This window comes from Danaus plexippus, chromosome 30 (genome assembly GCF_018135715.1).
Source record: "Danaus plexippus chromosome 30, MEX_DaPlex, whole genome shotgun sequence".
Classification (NCBI taxonomy): Eukaryota; Metazoa; Arthropoda; class Insecta; order Lepidoptera; family Nymphalidae; genus Danaus; species Danaus plexippus.
In genome coordinates, this window is record NC_083557.1 from 1,707,600 (window position 1) to 1,730,389 (window position 22,790).

Sequence of the window (22,790 nt, forward strand, 5' to 3'; positions counted from 1 at the left end):
TTTATATTAATTTGTAAATCCTTTAGTACAATTTCGTTTATGAAATTGCAATAATTTAACTTCATTACATATAAGATTTTTATAAATTATGAAGTCTAAAATAGATTTCTATATTAAAGCAGTATAATGAAAAATATTGAGAAATTTTTAAAATTATCTGATAGTTCGGTAGACACGAACGTGTCACTAACATGAATTAAAGACATCGAAAATATTTGGCTAGACGGTTTGACTTACGGAAAGGTTCAAATTACCAAATTGGAATTGACTAAATACAAATTTGGTGGTTAGAAACCTTTTCTCAAACACGATTTTCCAAAAAATTAATGCACATATATTATTGATTACCAGGATATTTAATTTTTAAACAAAACAATTTTTGTTAAAAACTATTAAGTGTATTAAAAAAACGAGTGGATTAAAACCAAGGTGCCGTTTAAGAGCATAAAAAAATCGTAATAGCGAATTGATTTTGAGTTCTCTGTCTATGAAATTAAGGTTTGTTTTGTTTCACCGACGGAAGTGAATGTTCGGATACGGCACATCACATTTCGCCTTTCGCTTGTGTATTTTTTTTATTTTTTTTTTTAATTCGTATTTCAGTGAGTATTGTCAAACTTTTGACAAATGTCACCAAAAAAATTTGACGTAATATCATCTTAAAGAATAACTTCCCAATGTATTGATTACTTTGATATTGGCAAAATATTATACGATCTCAGTGCGAATGAAACAAAGTTTAATATATCATTGCGAAATATTATGGTAACAAAAATAAATAAACTGAAAGGTCTTTTGATCAAAACAATCAACCTTTCTATACAAAATTATTTGCGTTTCGAAGCAAAATAATATTTATTTTTTGTATAATAAAATTCAATTTGCAGTAAAAAACCACATCACTACATGTTTTTAACGTATTATCGTTTAACTAATTTGTTTACAACCCATACATATTAGTTTACAGAAATATATATTTGTAACAATGTAAACAAGCGGACGAAATAGACAGACAATTAAACTTCTTACCTGTGTTATAATTTATTTATTTTGCTTAAACTTTTTCATGCGATTATTGAAAAAATTATGTAAATTTTTGGAGAATTTGAAAAATATGACGAGCAATTTAATATTTTGTTATTGGGCTTCAAATAAAAAAACATTATTTGTAAGAAAGATAAAAAATTATTTAGGACTTGTGATATTACTTCAATCGTAGTTTTTATTATACAATTTTCGGGATAGAATGGTTTTATTCCAGAGTAAAATACTCCTTGTTGCAATCTACAACTAGATTTACCGCTTTTTATGACCGATACTATTTAGGAAAGATTACGTCTGCATCACTATAAATGATAGTAACAGATTGAAAGTTACGGTTTTTACAAGCCTATCGTAATTTAATGTACCTCTTGCATGACATAGGACCACCCTAAATTTTTTTCCCCGGATATTCGGATCACTGGCTTTGTAATCTTTATCATGTTACTTTAAACATGTCTTAATCGACCTTAAAATTATATTTCAAATCAGCGGGTTCTTACGTACATAACTAATGTTTATGGCATATTTAAATAATACAATCGTTTCAGTAAGTATAAAACAAGTATAGAAGTTTACATAAGGTATAATCAGTTAATAAATACAACTAGATTCTAGTTATATGAAAATATACACAACTTCTAGAACACATACATTCACACTCGCAACAATAAGACAATGAGTTTCGTAACGTGATACGGTTTTCATGGCAATTTTGTAACCTATTTACAAACACAGTCACAACATCATTATAATACTTAAAAAAATTATATATAATTTATAAATTACTACTATTTATCCATTTTCATCAAAAACTTCATACGCGGGAAGCCTTATTCCAGTCCGCCATCTTGTTTCGTCCCCACCCCCTGGCACTCAATAAAACTCACTGACCACAGCAGAAACAACTCAGTTACAAGCTCACGCGTTATAACGCGACATACGGTTATTGTAAGCACTCGTAAGGTGTTTAACATGAAGTACCTAATTGTTCTGGCTATAATCGCGTTTTCGTACGCAGCTGACGACAAAGACGATGAACGTCCGAAGACCTTCCGCCGTCTGATACCAGCTGATGTTTTAAGAGGTCAGTGATTTTATTACTCTGTAACAATGGCATAAGATTTGAGGGATAACATTGTAAGATTACATTGTTTTTGGTTACGATGTAATTAGAATGACAAACAAATTATTAATATTATATTTTAAATCATTTTCGTGTTTGGTAATAATGTAATTATATAACATTGTTTTGTATCGCGCTAGATCGATTTAATAAATTAAGTAATAAATTCTATTGGCAGTTATAATTCCTGTTAGACTGCTATTTTATTGGGATTACTTCATTTCTGAAACAAGCTAATTTTATTACCTATTAGATTTTTTTTTATATGCGCCATAAAACGGATGAAAAGCTTAAACTGTTATTCCAGCATGGCTAACAATTTAATTTACTGCACATGTACTCCTATACTAGTATATATATTATTTTCTGTATTACAATAAAATAAAATTAAAAATAACTAACTTATATATGACACTTAATTTTTTTTTAATCTACAGATTCAATACGGAGTTATATTTTCTTAAAACTTTTTTTTTTTTACAATATTATTTTAAGTTCTAGCAACACTTACAATCATCAATTATTTTGTGGCATATTATTTACAAAATTAAATATTTTTTAAATAAATTTTATTAACACGTAACTTTTACCTCATGCTATAAATAAAAAAAAATATACTAAATTATATAACCTTGACCTTGGCCGTCAAAAGTTGAATCTAATCGAGCAATTAAGTTTTTTGTCACAATTTCATTGACTTCATTTTTTATATATATATAAAAAAAACTTTAATGTCATCAAAAACGTTTCTTAATTTAAATATATTATATATAATTTCCTGTTCAGCAATATGATACAAAAAAGTTACGACTGGATATTAGTTATTATGATTTATTTCGTATTAATTTGTAATTATGATAAACTGTACAATATAACACATTTTCTAAAACCTTCTTACAAATTAACAAACGCATCGTGCAACAGGAGATGTTGTAATCGAGACGGTTGCGTGTCTTCGCGGTATAATTGGCCATTTTTTATTATGACACCTTCAGACCCGGCCGCCGATAAATGGCAAAAAAAAAAAAATATTCATACATATTCTGTTGTAATTATCTCTATTTTTACTTTTGTTTATTATGTCTAGTTGTATGTAAATTAGAAAATTGTTTAGTTATGTTTGTTACGATACTATCATTTAATGAATGAATAGAAAATCTTTTGGTGTTTTGTCACCGAATTTTTTATTGTTCCTTATGAGTTTTAAAAAATTTCCTGGTGGCCTTTGCGGTAAAAGGTTCTGAGTCAGAATGTGAGAGGCAGCAGCCTTGGAAGGTTCTAGACTAGCCTTATTCCTAACTCATGTGCATTTAATCTAGACAACTTAGTATTTATATTAAAATGTGGAGCATGTCAAAATATCTTTGCCGTTTTAGAAACAAAAAAGTAACATGCGTATTTAATTATTTCTTAAAATAAAATACATTAAATATATCATAATAAATTATGAGTCTCCGAACACGAAATCGATATTGTAAATTTTAAATGGCTGGATAGAAAAAAAAAATAATGATATTTTTCCGATGTTTCAAAAGCAACATTTGGCATCCTTTGGACTAGTTTGTATAATTTATACACTTATCATAAATTAATCGTCCAATTGATACGTAAACTGGTTTTAATTTATCAAGTTTATTATATGATTATTATTATACTGCAATTCCCATTTCTGGATGTTGTCACGCCATTATGTAAATGTATTTGGATCTGTGTGGATTTAAAGTTCGATCGCCATTTTGAAATCGTGACAATTTCACATAACATAAGTTTGACAGACAATTGAAAGTGAAATCAATAAGGAAGGGTTTGGCGCTTAAACAACTGCTTTTCGATTCCTGATTCATATATAGCTGATGTAGATGACTGAAATATGAAAAAATATATACGTTTTTTTGTATACATACTATATTTAATATATTCCTAAAAGGAATTATCTGTATATTCTAAGTTATATTGACAATCAAAAAATATAAGGAAAGTTAGGACGTAAAAGACGTATCAACTTACTTTCTAATAACAAATAATTATAAATAGAGAGAGTTTAATCAAAAGAGATAATTCTTTAGTCACGCGAATTTTATTATATGAGTCTAAAGATGCGTCGTCGAAAGTGCGATGCATTCGCCTTATGCAACTTTTACGTCGATCGAGTGAATGCATCTCACACCTTAGTAATATATATACATATATATGAGATATAATACACGATGAGTTATTTCAGTTAAATAATTAGATGGTTGGAATTATGTAGGCTTATTTAAGTAAGAATTTCATATTTTATATTATTTACAAGTTTGATTTATATGTATATAAATGTATATCACTTTTTAAGGAGCAAAATATGAGTGAAAGTACAAATGTAGAACGATTTCATAATATATTGTGTAACTCGTAGTGACTGGTTTAGTTTTTAGGAACAGATAAACGACTAATCTAGAATATACTGACTCAGAATACAGCTAATATAACATACGAACTTATATCTAATATAAACATTTTCAAATATTATTTATTGAGTTTGATTTTTGCACGGATAATAACAATTAAAGCTCTGTATACAATAGAGCCATTCACTTTAACCAAGCCTTGGAATACACAAAGACGAAGCATATGAAAATAATTTATTTGTATTGAATATTATTTTAATAATAATAAGAGTAATGATTACGTATTTTAATGTTATTTATCTTATATAAAACTTACAGTTCCGTAACTTAAGCGTACGTGGACTTATAAGTAGTTGTTACGATGTATTGTTTTTTTTTTATGACGTAGCTTCCTTACGACGACAACTTTCATTCGGCCCAGTTACAGCGATACGTGGGAGGAATATTTGTTTGTCCTTGTTACGTCATAGCTGCTAAATTGTTTACAACGAGTTTTTAATGAAAGTTAATTTATTATATATCCTTATGTGTAACCTGCATAAAGAGCTATGATTACTTAATTGATTAGTCTCTGTAGTTTTCGATGAGAATATTTACTTGTCTGATATTTTAGTCTAATATCGTGACTAAATTCATCTAAAATGTTACAGCAGTTTTCGCGTTAGTACTAACTAGAAGAATATTCTAGTCATAATATAAATGTGTTAGTTTGAGGTAATTTAGAATATTCCTTTAAAGTTAATAGCACAGCTTTACCAATCTAGCACATGGTCGATCGTGCAAGACTTAGGTGTAGCTTATATTGTGCAATCTATCCTGTCATACAAATAAGGTTCGTAATCGTCCGTAAAAGCTAACTTGTTTTGCCACACGTACATGCTGCTCATTGTAAACGCCTTTTCGTGCTTTAAGCCTGATATGACTAAGATCGTAAAATATCTCGATTGGGTACGATTGAATAAATTGATTGATTTCGTAAATTTATTGATTGAAATACATTGTACGTGTATAAAATAAGATAAATTGCATTTAACAGAACCAATTAAACTGAAAAGTTAATTTTGAAGATGCCTTTTTGAGCTCTCCATATCCGTACTTATGATTTAATGTACCACAATTTTCAGTAAATATATAATGATCTTGGTGTAAGTGAAAGTTTTGAAAGCAGGCTTCTGTTTATCGATGGAGTGTTTGAAAGCAATAACGAAAGTCAAGCTAAAAGTCTTACGAACGCATTTTCATTATGTCATGTCCGTATAAGCTTGTAGAATATTATCAACACTTTCCATTTAATCCATACTAAAAACCTTTGTTACATCCCACTCTCAAATCCTTTGTGATAAGACAAAGCCTTTGTCATATTCATGAGAGCAAATGTTGCAGATTTCCCTGGTCTATGTTTCGCGTCGACCCGATGTGCGACCGTTGAGCCTGGTAACACGTGGGATCTGGCGCCATTTTGCGGCAAAAGCACCTGTGTCGTCAGCGAGGACACGCCGCCACGTCTGCTTGAGCTCGTTGAAGACTGTGGACCTCTGCCCATTGCCAACCCTAAATGCAAGCTTGATACTGGTGAGCATATAAAAAATTTATATACATTTTTTTTTCATAATTATAGTACTGGTTTTACGAAGTAACATTATCATATGAATAAAAGATGTATATTATTTTACATTGCAGCGGATTTAATGTTTTATTTATGACTTTTTTTGCCAGATTTCCTAAATATTAATGTACATATTTAAATAGAACTATAGATATGTTCACATTTAATCTCACGGCAAAAATATCTAACAGTTGAAAGTTTTTTTTCGTGCAGTATTTTTTAAAGAATGATAAGAATAATAATTCCTGTTTAAAAAAGAAAGTTTTCCCTGTAACCAGATAAGACCAACAAGACCGCACCCTTCCCCGATTGCTGTCCTATCTTCACATGCGAGGATGGAGTCAAATTAGAATACCCAGAACTCCCAACGCCACCTGAAGAAGAAAAGAAAGAGGAAGAGAAGAAATCCTAAATTCTTTAGCCTCATAAACTTAATGTTAATGTGAATTCGGGAGAGAAAATCCAAATTTTTTTACCTATAAATAAAAATGATATATTTATTTTTTTTATTTAAGCCATGATTCGCGGGAGTTTTTTTGTCAAACCAACTGTTTCGTCACTCACTTTCTAAAGTGATAGTATCTATTGTTCAGAATTCAAAAGCGGTTTCCTGTTTCCTGTTATATTGTGACAGATCCGGCCTGTTTCACAAAAGGGCGACACAACATTAGGACGCAATGGTTGACGTTGCGACTTTTTTTTAGAATAATCGGTTTTTTTTTTAATTGAATACCTATTTTTAGTGACATTTTGTGATATTGATGTGTAAATGATAGAAAAGTTATTCAATAAAAAATACAAAATTTCTAATGGCGTTATTTTATTTCACTTAAACCTTTGTACATTAAAAAAAAATCCTGAGACTTTTCAATGTCTTCGACTAAAAAATATTTGTATAAATCTTTAATAGACAGAGATAAATAATACAAGACAATTAACTCAATAATTTATTTGGGAATAATGAATGTTACAAGTATAATAAATACAGAATACAGTAACACTTTATAAATAAATAAAAAAACAATAGATTATTCATTTTAACACGACAAAAACTATTGATAAAACTACTTTAACCATAGACAAGCCAATTATGGTAACAGTCTATAAATACATTAACATTGTCTATATTTAAACACATACTTAACAATATGATATTATATATTTCAAAACATTATTTTTTTTTAATGTTAAAATAATGTACTATATTGTTAAAATCACAATTCTCCTAATTTAACATTTGCACAAGACACCGATCGATTACAAACTTGAGCTGTCAAGCGCACAAAATGGCGTCGTAGAAAGCGAGCGTATTTATACGTGATTCATATAAAATGTGACGGAAAATAAACAATATATAGGAAAATAATATTCAAATTTCATATTTTCACCAAAATATATTTGTGCTTTGTAACAAACAAAAAAAACTGATATGTTTGTACATCACAATGGCTACAATATCGATTGAGGTGATTCGAGTATATATTTATGAATGTTTTAGTTCTTGTTTTTGATTTTATATTACTTATAAAAAAAAAACAGCCTGGAAGATTAGAAAATTAAAAAATCGAGGTAGAAGTAAGGAAGGTGGAGATACATATTTTTTTCTTTTAAAACGTCATGAGTATGAAAATAGCCACTGTTTCCCAAACTTTTGCATGACGCACTTTTGCAATATTTCTATTAATTATATACATTTATAGAATAATTCCTCTCATATTGACCTTTTTACTTAATATATATTAAAATTTACTACCGAAGATATGCTTTAAAATTAAGTGAAACGCTTACCACTATTATAAATAAGCGTTCAAACTGAAACATCAAAATGCATAGCAAAAATAATGAAACAAGCCGTTCTTTAGTCTCACAAACTCGTCGCTAAGACTACATTAAAACCCGAGAGTAAAAAATATATTCAGAATTTTCAAATCAGGTTTCTATACAACAAATTCTGAGCCTAGATCTAAATTTCTTTTTAATTTTGACATTGACACTTGTATCTATAGTTTGTTCATTTTGACGTTTTCTGTAGTGTCTATGCCCAGGCTCGTATCTATATAACTAAGGTACCCTCTAATTTCAACATTGGCTTTGCTAAAATCGGGTTCTGAAGCTCGGTCTGGGGGTAGATATAAAATTTGTCTACACATCTGTATCTAGAAAACATCGACCAGTCTAACTTCTATAACAACAATCTAATTTGTAACTATGAACTATTACAGTACGTATTTGTTCATTGAAATATTTGTAACGGTTCACAGATTACAAAATGTACTACCCTCTATAAAACCTTTATAAATTTTACGAACTAAGTACGTCACAGATCGAAGCTATAACAACAAGCGTAGGTCTATTTTATACACAAACAAACTAACATTTACAAAAGAAGCTATTGTAAAGTTTACATGATTTTTTTTTTAATTTAATTCAACTATTCAAACTATGTCGGTATAAGAATTTGACACAATTTTTATTGTTTTCATTGGCAGTTGTTTTTACCATGTTGCAATATAAATGTCAAATAAAAAAAATAACAATGTTGAGCTAACGAGTTTTTGCTAAATAAAATTAACAGGAGTCAACTATAATCATCTACTCATTTTTGTGCGATGAACGACCATTATATTTCTACACTATAACAATTATTTCATATATAACTAATTCACTAAAAATTTTAACATTGATATTACCAACTCTTACATAAACGTCAATATTTTAGAAAGAGCTTCAGAATGGTTTGAGTCGAGACAAAACTTTAGAAAGAAGAAGATAAAAAATATTTATAAAGTTAATTATAGTCTGCTGTTAATAAACTTATGGCACATAATAATATATATTAATTGTTAAGCAAAATTAATTTTTAAAATCAATATATTAATAGCAAAGTATCGATTAAACAGGCATTCAATTTTGAGAAACACTGTCGAGAGTAAATAGTGAAATTGTGAAAGGTAGAGACGGTACCGAGCAACACAGACGATTTTAAAACAAGATTAAAAACATCATTCCTATAAAACAAATGAGTTATATACTATATTAGTAGAATTGATATTAAAAAAATAATATTTATTAAATAGAGAAAATAGTTTACGCTATTTAAAATCGATATTGAATGAGATAAGAAAATGTTTTAAAATCATCTGTGGAAACAAGATATCGTAGAAGAAATAATTTTTTGTCATTTTTTTTAATTTTTTTTTTAACCGCTCAGTCTTATGACGTTTTGAATTTATTATAAGGCCCACCGTAGACAAAACGCTAAATTCACTTAACAGATAATGCAAATTATTTCTCAAATAACGGTACATAGTTTTGTGCAAACCAAAGTCCCTTTGATTAAAAAATACAATGTATGTATGTTTTACCAATATCATCAAGGTTTTATTGTATACGGCCTAAATTTCGTTTGTTAGATCGAAAAAATAATTTTATGTAAACTCTTTGCTGTAATTAAATTATTGTTTTGTTAATTCTCTCTTAATATCTGATCCGTTGTTAATTTTTAATTACCAAAACTTTTGAAATTTATATTCTCTGTTATATTGTAAGCTATACATATCTCCAAAAGAGGGATTTGCAACCGACGGGCACCCATGTTATTCCGGCTTCAGGCGGTGCCACTGAACAATCGTCTGACGTGGCTTCGTGATCATATCCTGCCAGTGCTTCGTCTCTGTCGCACCGGACCCGTTTTTTCCTGAAAAATTAATTAAATGTTTGTAGGCATCTAAATCATTTTATACGAAAAAATAATCCTTATTTCACTTCCGAGCTCAGAATTACAAATATTTATAACAGATCAAATCATTTTAACATTTGTGTGTATTTTTAAAGAGGTCAATTAAATTTATCGCTAATATGTCAAAGATGATAAAAGAAAATTAGTTTGGGCATACAATAAATAGACATGTACAGCATTTCATGCTGTACATGTCTATTTATTGTTCATTCAAAAAAAACAACACTACCTTTTCATCTCTTTTCAAAGAGATGAAAAGGTAGTGTTGTTTTTTGGAAATTTCTACTTGACCATGGTTAAAGAATTTTTTTTTTCATTACGTAAACAACTGTAGGTCATGAAACAAACTTTAGATTTACAAAAGCAACGGTTAAATAAACACTTATTTTAAATAATATATATTTTTTATATCAAATTAAAAGAATTAAAATAATATTAGAGTTTATTGTATATAATATGCAGTATTGTTATTTTTAGCACCCTCAATGGTTAAGACAGTCGAACGGATAGACTCAAAGCATTAGGGGCCAAAAAAAAATTGGCTTATAGACGGAGAGGAATAAAGTTAATAAATACTAATTTATTTAGTACTCTTGAAATCAAAATTTACTTGAATGTTTTTGATGTAACAGACTAATTTTGCATGGAATAACATGGCACAGAGGATTAAGAATGTGTAATTCTTAGTAGTAACGTTTGAAGCGACATTTGAAGTTCTGAACGCTCAAGTTTATTGAGATAGTTCTCTGTCAGATGAATGAACCTGGCTCTAGGGTAATCAATTCTCAGAGATTTAAATATTTTATTTTTTATTTTTTATTATCAGCCTATTGAAGACCACTGCTGAGCAAAGGCCTCTTTCACATGGAGAAGGTTAGAGCATTAATCACCACACTTGCTCAAAATTGATTGGCGATTTCAAACTTATAATTTGAAATTATAAGTCCAGGTTTCCTTACGATGTTTTTCCTTCACTGTCTGTCAGCGGTGTCTAAATACACTTAGAAAGTACGTATGACTCGGAAAAATCACCTTCGTACTTGCCAGATTTCTAACTCTCACCCTCACGCACGAGAGGCCGGCCTTTAGCCTCTGGGCCAACGTGAATTTTTTATTTGTATGTTTGTATATATACTTCCTGTTTATATTTGTGATATGGATGGACTAAGACAATATTTGGACAACCATTTAACAGAAACATATTGCTTAAGTTAAAACGTAACAAGACATTTATTTATTGCCATACGAATGTCATCGGTAGTTGACTAATAACTGCGTTAAGACCAGGACGAACTCCATTTTTAAAACGACCTAAAAGGAGTTTTCGTTGAGGAATTTACTGAGCTGATTATTTTATATCTTGAAAGAGTTATGGTAAGAATGGACAAAAGTGCTATAAGACAAAAATCATCTGCAGTCAGAATTTGGAGACTCTTGGGCAGTGAACGATTTGGGGATTTTTCCAAGTTTCCAAAAATTTGTTAGAGGGCTGGAGATAATTGATGATGTGGGAGAGAATAGTACAGTAATATAAGCATCTTAACCTATACCATTACGTATTGTATTACGTACGTATACCATACGTAGTACGCATCATAAAACATTATGAATTTTCATATTCTTTTTGTTGTTGTTTTTGAAAAGACTGTGTTATTTTATATGTATTCATATGTTCTAGTCCAATGTACGCACCAGCCAATAATATTCTTCCGATGAGTTCATTACGTCCGATGTTATCGAAGTCCATGACCTGAACGTCCAGAGAACATTCCCTGATCTTCTCCCAGGGCACGTTGAATGAGAATGAATCGTTGAAAACCGGGTTCAAAGTACACTTGAAGACAGCTGTCTTACGTTTCTCGATGCGTTTGTCACCAAACTGCAGCCAGACCTTGACGTAGGGATCTGTAACGTCGTTGTTGATGATGGTTAATGATAACACGAAGAATAGAAAAGAATAGAGCGACTTCAGTTACAGCACAGTTGCTTACACTTACAGTTCTAAAGTTTAAATGAGATAATATTTCAAAAAAAAACTAATTTTTATCTTGAAGTTTCCGAAACAACGGGAGAACTTTATACAAAAAACAAGCCGTGAAAACTGTTTCTTAATGATTCATAATTCAGATTCCAGTATCTCATTTATGAATCGGAAGATTTTAATTAAATTTCCTCTTTATTTTTTTCCAACGGAACGACTAAATGCGGAACGAAGCATTAATCATAAAAACTTTAAAAAACAAGCAGAAAAATTAAATGAGCGCTGTCAACGGTTTTAAGTTAAAAAAAAAAAATATTTATTTAATGTATTTTTCTCTTGTTTTTCACACAGAAAGATCATATTTTATTTAGCTGAAAGAAGTAACATCTTATTACCATTATTTTTATAATTGCCTGTTACTATATATGCATGTATTTCTTGCGATATAAATTAAAATGAAAAGCTACGTCGGTTAAAGGGACTTAATTAATGACGTTTTTTAATTATCACCAGAGCAACTTGAGCTCCTTCAGAGATCGTAAATTTGAATTACGATCCCAAAGATCCGGTATATAAATTCAAGTAATGCCGTTTCTGTCAGATAAATTAGTTTTATTATGCTGTAAAAATATTAATACAAAAGTCCTAAATAAAGAAAAGAATCTAATCCATTTTTGAATGTAATGGGAAATATATTTTTTACAAATTCACTTCATTTAAACTTAAATATCCATTCTATTTAACCACCTCTTGACGTATACACACGTAATTAAACCTTCTTTAAAAAACGTAAGTTATATTTTTTATGAAATGATTGCTATTGAAATTGAAGTTTTTGATATCTACATATATGAGTTGTGCTGTCTCTGTTGGATTACATTTCTAAACAATCGAGCTGTTAATGTTATCATAAAACAAAGTCAGAAGACCATAAGAGGGAAAGTGTTCACAGTTTTGTAACTGCTTACTTATGCTGTCATCTCATGAATAGCTAATTACACTGGCCGGGCCAGCATTGTGAAATTTTAAGGCCTATATTTACCTTGACTAGTTAGAACTCTCATCTAACAATCTATTATTCACACTAATAGACTCAATTAGATTGCGTGTATGCTTGTATAAACATATTAAATCCCTACAATGTATCTCTATATAAGTGAATATGATAAATTTTGTTAAAAAATTCATTCGTACGTCAATGTTGTTATACCAGCTGATCTTAAAAATTTATGAATGTTGACAGCTGAAATAATAAAAAACCTGTCCAAAATTTAGCTTTTTTAATTTAGCTAAAAAGGCTTTTCAAAATCGGTGAAGGAGTTCGTTAAATAAATGAAAAGAATCACCCGATTTTCCGTTAATGTCCTTGGCCTTCAGGTTCCTAGCTTTAAGCAGAGTGAGGGTAAGAACGCTGTTGCTGGGATGATAGCAGAGAGATGTGAGCAATTCGCCACATTTGTCCTTTGCTGGGGGCTTCAGAGATTTCCAGAAAGAAGGCTTCTCGCTGAGATCCACCTGGAAAATGCAATAAGTTTTTCAGTACTACTTACAGCTATAGAAATAAGGGATTGCGTAATCCATTATACTTAATTCATTTTAAACGGCCTTGGTTTAATTTATTATATTTTTATGTGTATGAAAGATATAGAGAAATTTTAAAATTAATTCACAAAGGAGATTTGCGTTTATTACATAAGTTATTGTTATTTTAGTTATTAAAATAGGAATGAAAATATGTAGGTGTAAGATGACGTGAAATTTTGTATTAATTAAGACTAAAATATTGGAGCGATTATTTGTTTTGGCATTTTTTCTTGATGTTCTCCATCGTGTACGTATGTCGTCGTGTACACCAAATCCTTGATTTAAACAAATTTCACGCATACCTGACATAGAGGCAGGAATACCTCCCCGATAGAATCATCCCGAGAGAAGCGATCGTAGTCGAACACGTGTAGATGTAAAACCTAAAAACATTGCTTGTATTATGTTTTCGTTAAAAATAAAAATTAATCCATCTTGATAGATAATGCTGTCCAATGTTCCACTTGTATTTATTTAAAAGACGACATTCCAAAACACAAAACAGCCCAATAATCAGACATTGCGTAAGGACTCAAGTTATTTATCACAATTGATCCAGAGAAAGAGGAGAAAAAAATCGTCACTGTCATTAATAACACGGGTTCGACAGAAAGAACAGTATAGAGAAAATCTTAATAAAAGGAAATACACAATTTTAATAACGAAATACTAACTCGACTCTGTAACTTCTGTATGGGGAAACCTTCAAAATAGAAGGTCTCATTCCATCGAGGATTTAGGGTTCTGCGTTTGATCTTGGTCTCCAGGCGATGTTTTTTATCCGGGAGTAGCGTAACCCGGACATACGGGTCCGAGGTTCCGCTGAGATCTTTAGCCGGCAGTTCCTTGCCCTGGAATTGAAATTAAAGTGTGACCTTGAAATGAAATGAGATGAGGAGATAATGTAAAATATACATATGTATATGCCAAAGCAAATAGTTTCACAATAACGTACTAAGTTTGTACACGAATCAATTTTATCTCCGTGCCATCAGACTTTTTGGGTTTAATATGCTTTGTAGTAAATACTGACATAATATTAATGTCTCAAGCACCTAAAGGGCTTTTTTATAATGAAAAGGTTCAACCAATGCTTCGATTCGCTTCATTTCGTGTAGTCGTAAGTGGTCTTTGTCAAGTAAGTACTGACTTCGTACTGCAAAGACTTTGTTACGTGAAGTCTTTCTAGTGTTCCGCTCTCTTTCAAAGTGACTTTGACAATCGCGTCGTTTTATATAATGAGAATGAAATTTTTCCCTTTATATTGCTATTGTAAATTACTTGGAAGAAATATTATTTACGTTTTATTTTTAAGTGTCTATTAAATTATTTGTATTGTACTAATATTGTATTACTATTTTAATAACAAATGCGTAATCGTTTAAGATTTTGAAAGGACTTATACTGATGAATAAAATTTTAATGGGATGATAAATTACTGTACCCTGTACCCAATCCTTCCCTAGTTCTCTAAATCTTTTAAATAAAACAGTTAGTATCATTTCATATTTATTTTAAAACTATGTATTGTTTAATTTCTTCTTAAACAATTTCAGAAGATACTGACAATTAGTACCAAATATATAGGTTGTAAAATAATGTTGAATAAATGTGTTGAAATCGCGGGATAATCTAGTCTTATTTAACAAGCTATGTAATACATAGATTCTGTTTGTCCGTGTGTGCGTCAACGCAAATCATGTTATAAGTGTAACAAAACAATTATCACACAACACGAACTGACTTGTTAATATTCACAATAAATATTTATTACACGTGATACGTAAGATGTAATTATTATGTATTTCTGTATGCAATCATTTTAAATTCGACTTTATTACATCCGGTTAAACGGTCGATAACTGATTGAACTGAAACTGACGATTACTCGTTTAATAAGATTTTTAACTATCTCAACGCTGAATACTCACAATGATGAGGATTACGAATTATGGGATAAATAGTCTTATGAATAATTTTTGTCAGAGATTGGATATTAAATGTCCCTTATTTTATTTATTACACTGAGAACGTTAATCTAATTAGTGTAATATTTTAGTATGGCGCTTTGATAGTAATATAATATTTTGAGACGTTCGTATATATGTATATATATATATATGCGTTATTTTATTCTATAAGACATTACTTACATAATCATTAAATTGTCGGTATACCAGGCTTTTGTGTCTCATTTTAGATTTGTGCATTCAGTGATTTGTTTTGATTAAAAGAATTATTTGAATGAAATAAAAAAAAAATGAAATTAGACAAAAATTTATATATACATATATGTGTGTGTGTGTGTGTGTGTGTGTGTGTGTTTGTTCAGATTAAAAATATCATTTGTTTAGTTTTCAATGAATTATAGGTTTTGTGACCTTTTTTTAATTTATTATTGTAAATAACTGTAGTGTTTATAATGATTTTCCTTTATCGTTGTTAACAAATCAGTTAATTCAAATATTTCGATATCACTATTCAGTGACGTCGGCTGTAAACTAATTTTGTTCAAACTGTTAAAATTTTGGTACATCAAGAAATGTCCTTAGAAGTAAATATTTATATGCAATAGGACATACTAAATAAAGCAATGGCTTCTGGCTTCAACGTTACAATATGGAAAGCCTTTCTATTCAAATCATCTGACTTGGAAAAATATAGCATTTTATAAAGCCACACATATAATTTTTATTAAGTATACAGACAGCATATTTAAAAATATCTCTAGCAAGAAGTTAATTAATATCTTTAAGGTCTTCATATCAAATTTGGTTGAGCATAAAACAATGGGTTTTGCCTCTAGGCCCATTTATACCCGACCAATCAAATCATCTAAACCTTTGAGACGAATGCCAGCAAATATTATTTGGCCAGACTCTTCAACTAGAGAAGACGAACCCAATCTCTGTTATTAATCTAGTATCACTCATAACAATAGCTCAAGACTTGTTCGAAGTACATGAACATATTGATGAGACATTCTAATTTAATACGAAGGTTAAGTAGCTATCTATGACTCCGTAAGGTAAGCTTCAATGTAGAATATATATTTATCTGAACATTAGCAAAACAGTTGATAGATAGAATTGATTTATCAAGATATTTCATTACATTTATTAGTATAGGAATTGACTACTTAATTTATGACTAGAGCGTGATAAATTTTGCTATACTAAACCTTTTTACTGGTTTACTCAACCAAGTGTTTAAAACAAACAGCGAGGTTAGTGGATATTTATTAATGTTGAAGTTATTTATTATAATTTAATTGTTAATTGATTATAATAGAAAATTAGCAATTGACTAATTCGACATATCCAGAGGCGATAATATAATCAATTATTGTGGATCCATGTGTAAGGAATACTTACGAAAAATTTTCGTTTGACAGTCATGATTGGATAGATAGTAATATAAAAAAAATATACAAAAATAATAACATCACCTTTCTCTCTTACTTTATAATTAATTCTAATGTTTTTACATTTTTCAATTATCTCATGAAAACATAAAGAATCTCGCAAGTAAACAAAATAAATGCTATTACCAAGTTTGAAGGCACTTTGCTGGTTTTTCATTCTTTTATATCATTATAATAACTCAGGCTATTGTCATTGCGACGACGCATTGTTTTATGCCCAAGAAAATAAGAGCTCTCCCGTTTTATATGAAAAAAATCTAATGTTTTTATATCAATAAGAGAAAAACAATGATTATGAAATCAATCGATCATTGATTGAGTCACAAAACTAACAAACAAAATGAATAGTGAATATCTATTGTATAATTTTGTTTGCAAGTTTTATTATATCGCGATAAAAGAAAACGTTGTCAGAATTTTGGAGGAAATGTTGTGTATAGATAAATAATCAAAATCACAAGGCGTACCTGAATGATCCTGAGGATGAGAGTGGTATTCTGGAAGTCGTATTCCAAAGAGAAGTGGATTTGGCCGACGTTCTCCGACGGTTCGGTATTATCGATGTACATGTCCACCAGCGAGATGGACCGGTTCTGTAGGAACGCCATCTGTCAGCACGGGGAGACTTTACTATACACACAATGGTGTTCCACTACATACCAACCTGTTGCGCAACCCTAACTTGGCTGATTTTGACCAGCATTAAAATTTATAAGACCAATTAACTCGAACCCATGTTACGCGGATTTTACCGTCGCTATAGAAACTGAGCTATAGTGCTATTTCCTTTTATGCATGTTGTTGGTCTTTATTGGTATATTTTATAAATCTGCCAAGTTTTTGGATGTACTAAATCTATATGCAGGTTATGTTTACAATAAAACAAAGGTCAATAAGATGAAATAACAAGTGAAGATTGGATAGATCGGATGGAAGAAATAGAAAAGGAAGAGATAGAAATTTTCGATACATTTTTGTTCTGATTGTAACAAAAGCAATAAATGCAATTTTGTTTTTTTTTTCATTGTAATGAATGCAATTTTGCAATTTTCGTATTCTCTTTATCTTCATATTTAGATATACCTTGTATTTGTACCACGGTAGTGGATTTCTGATATTGTTTTGTCTTATACTAATTGATTTAAAAATTCGTCTCATTATTCAATATACATTGTAAATACGCCAATAAGAATAATTTTGATACAAAATTTAAATAGTCCTAATATATATCATTTTTTTTTAAGTATGTATAGATTTTTTATTGAGTATATAAATATATTGGTAGCAAATAAAAAGTTTAAGCTTTTATATTAAAATTATTTACTATAAATACTATTATTAATAACATAAAATAAAATTAAATAAATAATAATAAATAAAGTAACTATGTACATGGATTCTACTTAAAAAATTTTACTTGAAATTCAAATAGAGAAATAATTATTTACTTAAAAAAACCTAATAAGCTAATCTAATATATTCTATTTAATAGATATATACAAAATTATAAAAAAAATAGAAAAAATTACTGCAATATACATTGTGAAGTGAAAAAAAGTTCACAAAAAGTCATTTTCGAAAAAATTTTTCAATTTTAATTCAACATAAAAAAATATTAAACCGACTACTAAAATTGCACAAACACGATTTTTTCGTTGAAAACTTTTCGAAATTTTTCACTTCACTAACATTTTAGGTCATTTTTATTTCCTATAAATAAAAGCCTTTTTATAAATGCTTTATATGGAGTAGTTGGTTGAATTTTTTAAAAAAATAACCGAGAAAAACAAATGTATACTGTAGCGATAATTGTTTGAAAGCAATTATGAATTTCAATTTGCAATAAAAGTTTTCAACTTTGTAAATTTGTTTAAATATTTCCGAGTGTTCGTTGGAAATATCGGAATTCTTGGTAGTATCATACTGATCTATATGGAAATTTTATTTAGTAGAATGTTTTAAATCAAACACAATACATCTACACTTATAAGATTTTGACTAAAAATTTAAAAATTAAGTTTAGAGTAAGTCTAAAATTGACGTTAATACCAATTATAACTTTGTAATAACTTAATAATATTTCAATATATAAACGAAGTTACCTGTACTTGTATCGAATGTTCTTGTATTTAATGAACTCCTATTAATAAAAACAATATATGTACATAAAATGAAAAATAATAATGTCCTTACATTATTAACTTATTCCGTGTAATGTGCGATTATCAACTCGTGATATTATTCAAGCATTTATCTAATAAAACTATTAAAATAATGTTCTAATATCTACACCACAAACGTGAATTCAATAAAATTCCCTTATATCATTTATTTATTACGTGATAAACTAAATATTTGTCTATTAAAAAATAACATCAGTTAAAAATCTGTGCCTTAAAATACAATTCTTCTTGAAAAACTGTGATATGTGCTTTGTTATCTAAATCTATGCGATTTTTTTGTTAACATTTTTTTTTTAAACAACCAGTTTTATGTTGGTTTTTTTATTAAGCTCAAAATAAAGCGAACTATAAATCTAGATGTTGAAGCTTCGAAGCCTTTTAATGTCTATTTTTTCCATATACAACCTCTTCTACCTACCATTTTTGAAGAAGATAGCATGGAAAAAGAATCCAGAGGTTAGTTTAGAAGAGAAGGAGGAAGGAACTAACAACATCACTATCACATAAACTTTATATTTAGACTAAATCATCTGAATGCGTGTAACTCTTATAATATCATAACAACGTGACATTTGAATTTGCTGAACTTATAATACATATTGAACAACAAACAGAAGCATACATCGTTACTATAAGTTTTAAATTTAAATATTATACTTTATTTATCAATTTCTTACTTACCATTTAAACTTACCTTAATTAAGAAACTATTACGTCAGAAGAATGATATTTTTTCTAACTATTAAACGAATAGTAAGGGCAGAGACACTTGAAGTAAACATTTTCGTATGTTATTTTGCTCCAGCACAGCATCCAAGCATGTACATTTGTTAATAGACCGCTAATCAATCTTATATGCTTTTAAAGTTATCTTTATTCTGTATCTTAATGTATGTATATTAATATGAGTATATAGTAAAAATATCACCAAGCAGTGGCGGTAACCACAAGCCCAGACGGGAAACTGGCTGAAAGAGGCTAAAGCAAGCCTTGGGGTCTAAATGGACCCAAAAAGTGCTGGTGCAAAACGCAAGGGGAAACCACTGCAACTATCTTCCAAAGAAAGTCATCATGTATACGGATACTGATACGTGATGACCACGACCAGTCTGCGAAGACTCTTGCGACGACGATGATGACATAACAAAAATAAATTATGTACATCATAAAATCGGCTGTATATTAATAATTATGAAAAAATTTCGTATTTACCTTAAATTAGCGAAATTGTTTCGCACCAAAACATGTATGAGCGACTTTGTATAAAATTATCTTTATACAATCAAATATAAAAACAAATAAATGAAACTTTATTTTATTATACAAAAAAAAAAAAATTGCTGTTTAATAAATAAATATTTCGTTCGGTTAAATACTCGTAGAAAGAGATATCCACACGGACAAAATAAAACATTACAAGTAAAAAAAATCACAACTGTCGGATAAATGGTAAGCCACTAATACACTTCTCATATAAAATCTATTCGGAACGCTATTAAATAATTCATTAGCACTTAAGCAAAGAGATGAGTCTTGCCATTGTTTGGGAATTTTCTGTCTTATAAAATATATTGTTAAGGCTTTAACATCGTTGATTATTTTCAAAACACATTCTGAAACTAACATTTACATCTGGATTTTAATCGAGTGTAATCAAATACTTGAATACCGGTAAAGTACATGTTTTTCGTTTCTTTACTTTGTTGCTTATTCACTTTAAGCATAATCTAAACGATTTTTTCATAACCTATGACCGATGACGTGTTAAGAAAAAATATCTTCAGTCTAAAAATATTTTTGGGTGTTTTGGATGAACAACTGTAAGGACATTTAGACTTCCTCTCCAAATCTGGGATAGTGTATTATATATTTGTTAATAGGGAATTGAAAATCTCTTTTTTGATTTCCATATCCTTGACAGTTTAGCTATGACATAAATTATTTAGCTTTCTGAGACAGAGTAACATTAGTTATGGCTTCGTAATTTAATTAGTTTTTTTTTAAGAAAAATAAATTTAAATCTTTGATTGAGCCAATATTCTTAGAAAACATTTATCATTTTAAATAATTTTAAAAACAGATTTAGAATAAAGTTGCTTTAACTGTCAAACTATAAACAAACTTATTTTGAAATCTACTTGGTTTATATATTAGCTCAAAGCGCTTCAAATAACAAAGTTTTGCTTATATTTTGGAATTAAATTAAAAACATAACCAACTGTAAATATTATACCTCATTAACTTAAATTATTGATAGCAAAAATGGACAGCATTACGAGATTGTGGGGCTTCTTAAATAAGTCGACGGTAACCTCAAATTTAATCCTATTAGGAATAATTTATAGCACGATTTGTGATATTAAAAACGATTATTAATGTAAGCGAATGTTTTTTTTATTTTTAATGTAGATTTATAAAAAATATTCTGTATTAAAGCTAACCACAGACGCATTTAATAAGTTAAATAAAATAAGTTTCGTTACAAAATCATCCGAATTGAACTTGTCTTTTGTAACTTGGATTTTTAGCAACGCATTTAAAGAGTAATTTTATAATAATTAATGTTGTTTATATATGCCATTGCAACATCAAAAGGGAAAGGAAATGTGATGTGAGTCATAAAAGGAAAAGCTTACCATCGGAAACATTTCAAGAAGAAGGATGAGATAATGAGATCTAAGATTTTCGCGAGTTTTATTCATTTAAATGAAACTAATATTTTTACTTTCGGTTTTATGTAAACGTCGGGATTATGTAGTTTTTTTTAAATAATAAAAATCTGCGTAGTTCATCCGAAAGAAGGATGAGATTTTCATCAGATCAAGAAGAAGGATGAGATTTTCATGTTACGCCATAAAATTAGTTTCAAAGAATTGTAATAATAATAACTCCTATAACTTAATGAGTTCTGTAAGTAAGAAATAATGGAAGCTTTTGAAAGTTTCACAGAATACAAAAGCATTTACAGAAAAATAAATGTCTTTAGCGAGTTGCGTTATATGTATAATATTTTAATAACAAATACTAGACATTTATGGACACGATCGAAAATTGATCATGTTTAATTCATATAATGATCTCACTTTTTGATGTACGAATAAATATTGAAAATAGATCAGAATTAATGGACTATTCTCGCGAAATAGTGTTCAAGATGCCGTTTGTAAAACTAGTGCTATACTGAGACAGTTCAGCATTAAATTGTAGATGCAATGGAATTACGTGAATGAATTTATTTTGTTCTAGAAACAAGATACTCAATTTATATATGTAAATTCGTAATGTTAGCAAAATTTCTATTACCAAGCTACTTCTTCTATAAATCGTAAACCGTCCAACCGTAAATTCTTGGTCACGGAAACAAATATGTTTTGTAAAAATTAATATTCATTAATTTTAATGTCTCTATTTGAAGCTGGAAAGAGATAATGTTTGAGACTCTCGCTAGTAAATAGTGTATTTAACAAGAAGAATCGTCGTTTGTAACATTAGCAACGACAATGAATGAGTAATTATTGAAGTAAATGTACTTAATTCCTTAGTATCCTTAGTACGGTTTAATATTAATAGCTTTTAACGAAAGTTAAATTGTTGCATCAATTATCAGGCTCGATAGTAACGTGTAGCATGGCACCATGTAACAAATCTTTGTCTATACAATATAGTCTATAGCTTAAATTTGAAATTTTATTTATTGTCTCTGCAAAAACACATTTTTC

At 29.2% G+C, this 22,790-nt stretch overlaps 2 protein-coding genes across 9 annotated transcripts in view; one reads left to right on the forward strand and one right to left on the reverse strand.

Annotated features, from left to right (window-relative positions):
- The first annotated feature begins 1,940 nt into the window (after positions 1 to 1,940).
- On the forward strand, positions 1,941 to 6,970 carry LOC116776661 (uncharacterized). Its single transcript, XM_032669907.2, has 3 exons — positions 1,941 to 2,128; positions 5,938 to 6,126; positions 6,439 to 6,970. Exons 1-3 carry the CDS (start codon positions 2,017 to 2,019, stop codon positions 6,570 to 6,572), a joined length of 435 nt encoding a protein of 144 aa, XP_032525798.1. The 5' UTR covers positions 1,941 to 2,016; the 3' UTR covers positions 6,573 to 6,970.
- Positions 6,971 to 7,094: 124 nt separating this feature from the next.
- Positions 7,095 to 22,790, reverse strand: part of LOC116776442 (synaptotagmin-7) — a 468,926-nt gene continuing 453,230 nt past the window's right edge. For 4 of the 8 annotated variants that reach the window (XM_061525673.1, XM_061525676.1, XM_061525677.1 and 1 more), the window contains 6 exons: positions 17,356 to 17,496; positions 14,139 to 14,315; positions 13,767 to 13,847; positions 13,227 to 13,395; positions 11,592 to 11,804; positions 7,095 to 9,857 (listed from right to left, as the gene is read on the reverse strand). In XM_061525673.1, coding sequence (XP_061381657.1) covers positions 9,757 to 9,857; positions 11,592 to 11,804; positions 13,227 to 13,395; positions 13,767 to 13,847; positions 14,139 to 14,315; positions 17,356 to 17,496 — 882 coding nt within the window. In that variant the 3' untranslated portion in view covers positions 7,095 to 9,756. Of the gene's footprint in view, positions 9,858 to 11,591; positions 11,805 to 13,226; positions 13,396 to 13,766; positions 13,848 to 14,138; positions 14,316 to 17,355; positions 17,497 to 17,552; positions 18,021 to 19,489; positions 19,589 to 22,790 lie in introns of those variants that run through there. The other 4 variants (XM_061525674.1, XM_061525678.1, XM_061525680.1 and 1 more) reach the window with 3 other exon arrangements.

Bases quoted from the DNA above. Each gene is read 5' to 3' on its own strand.
- LOC116776661 (XM_032669907.2), top strand. From the start codon at position 2,017: ATGAAGTACCTAATTGTTCTGGCTATAATCGCGTTTTCGTACGCAGCT. The intron at 2,129-5,937 runs GTCAGTGATTTT...CAAATGTTGCAG, and splicing joins ACCAGCTGATGTTTTAAGAG to ATTTCCCTGGTCTATGTTTC. The intron at 6,127-6,438 runs GTGAGCATATAA...CCCTGTAACCAG, and splicing joins TAAATGCAAGCTTGATACTG to ATAAGACCAACAAGACCGCA.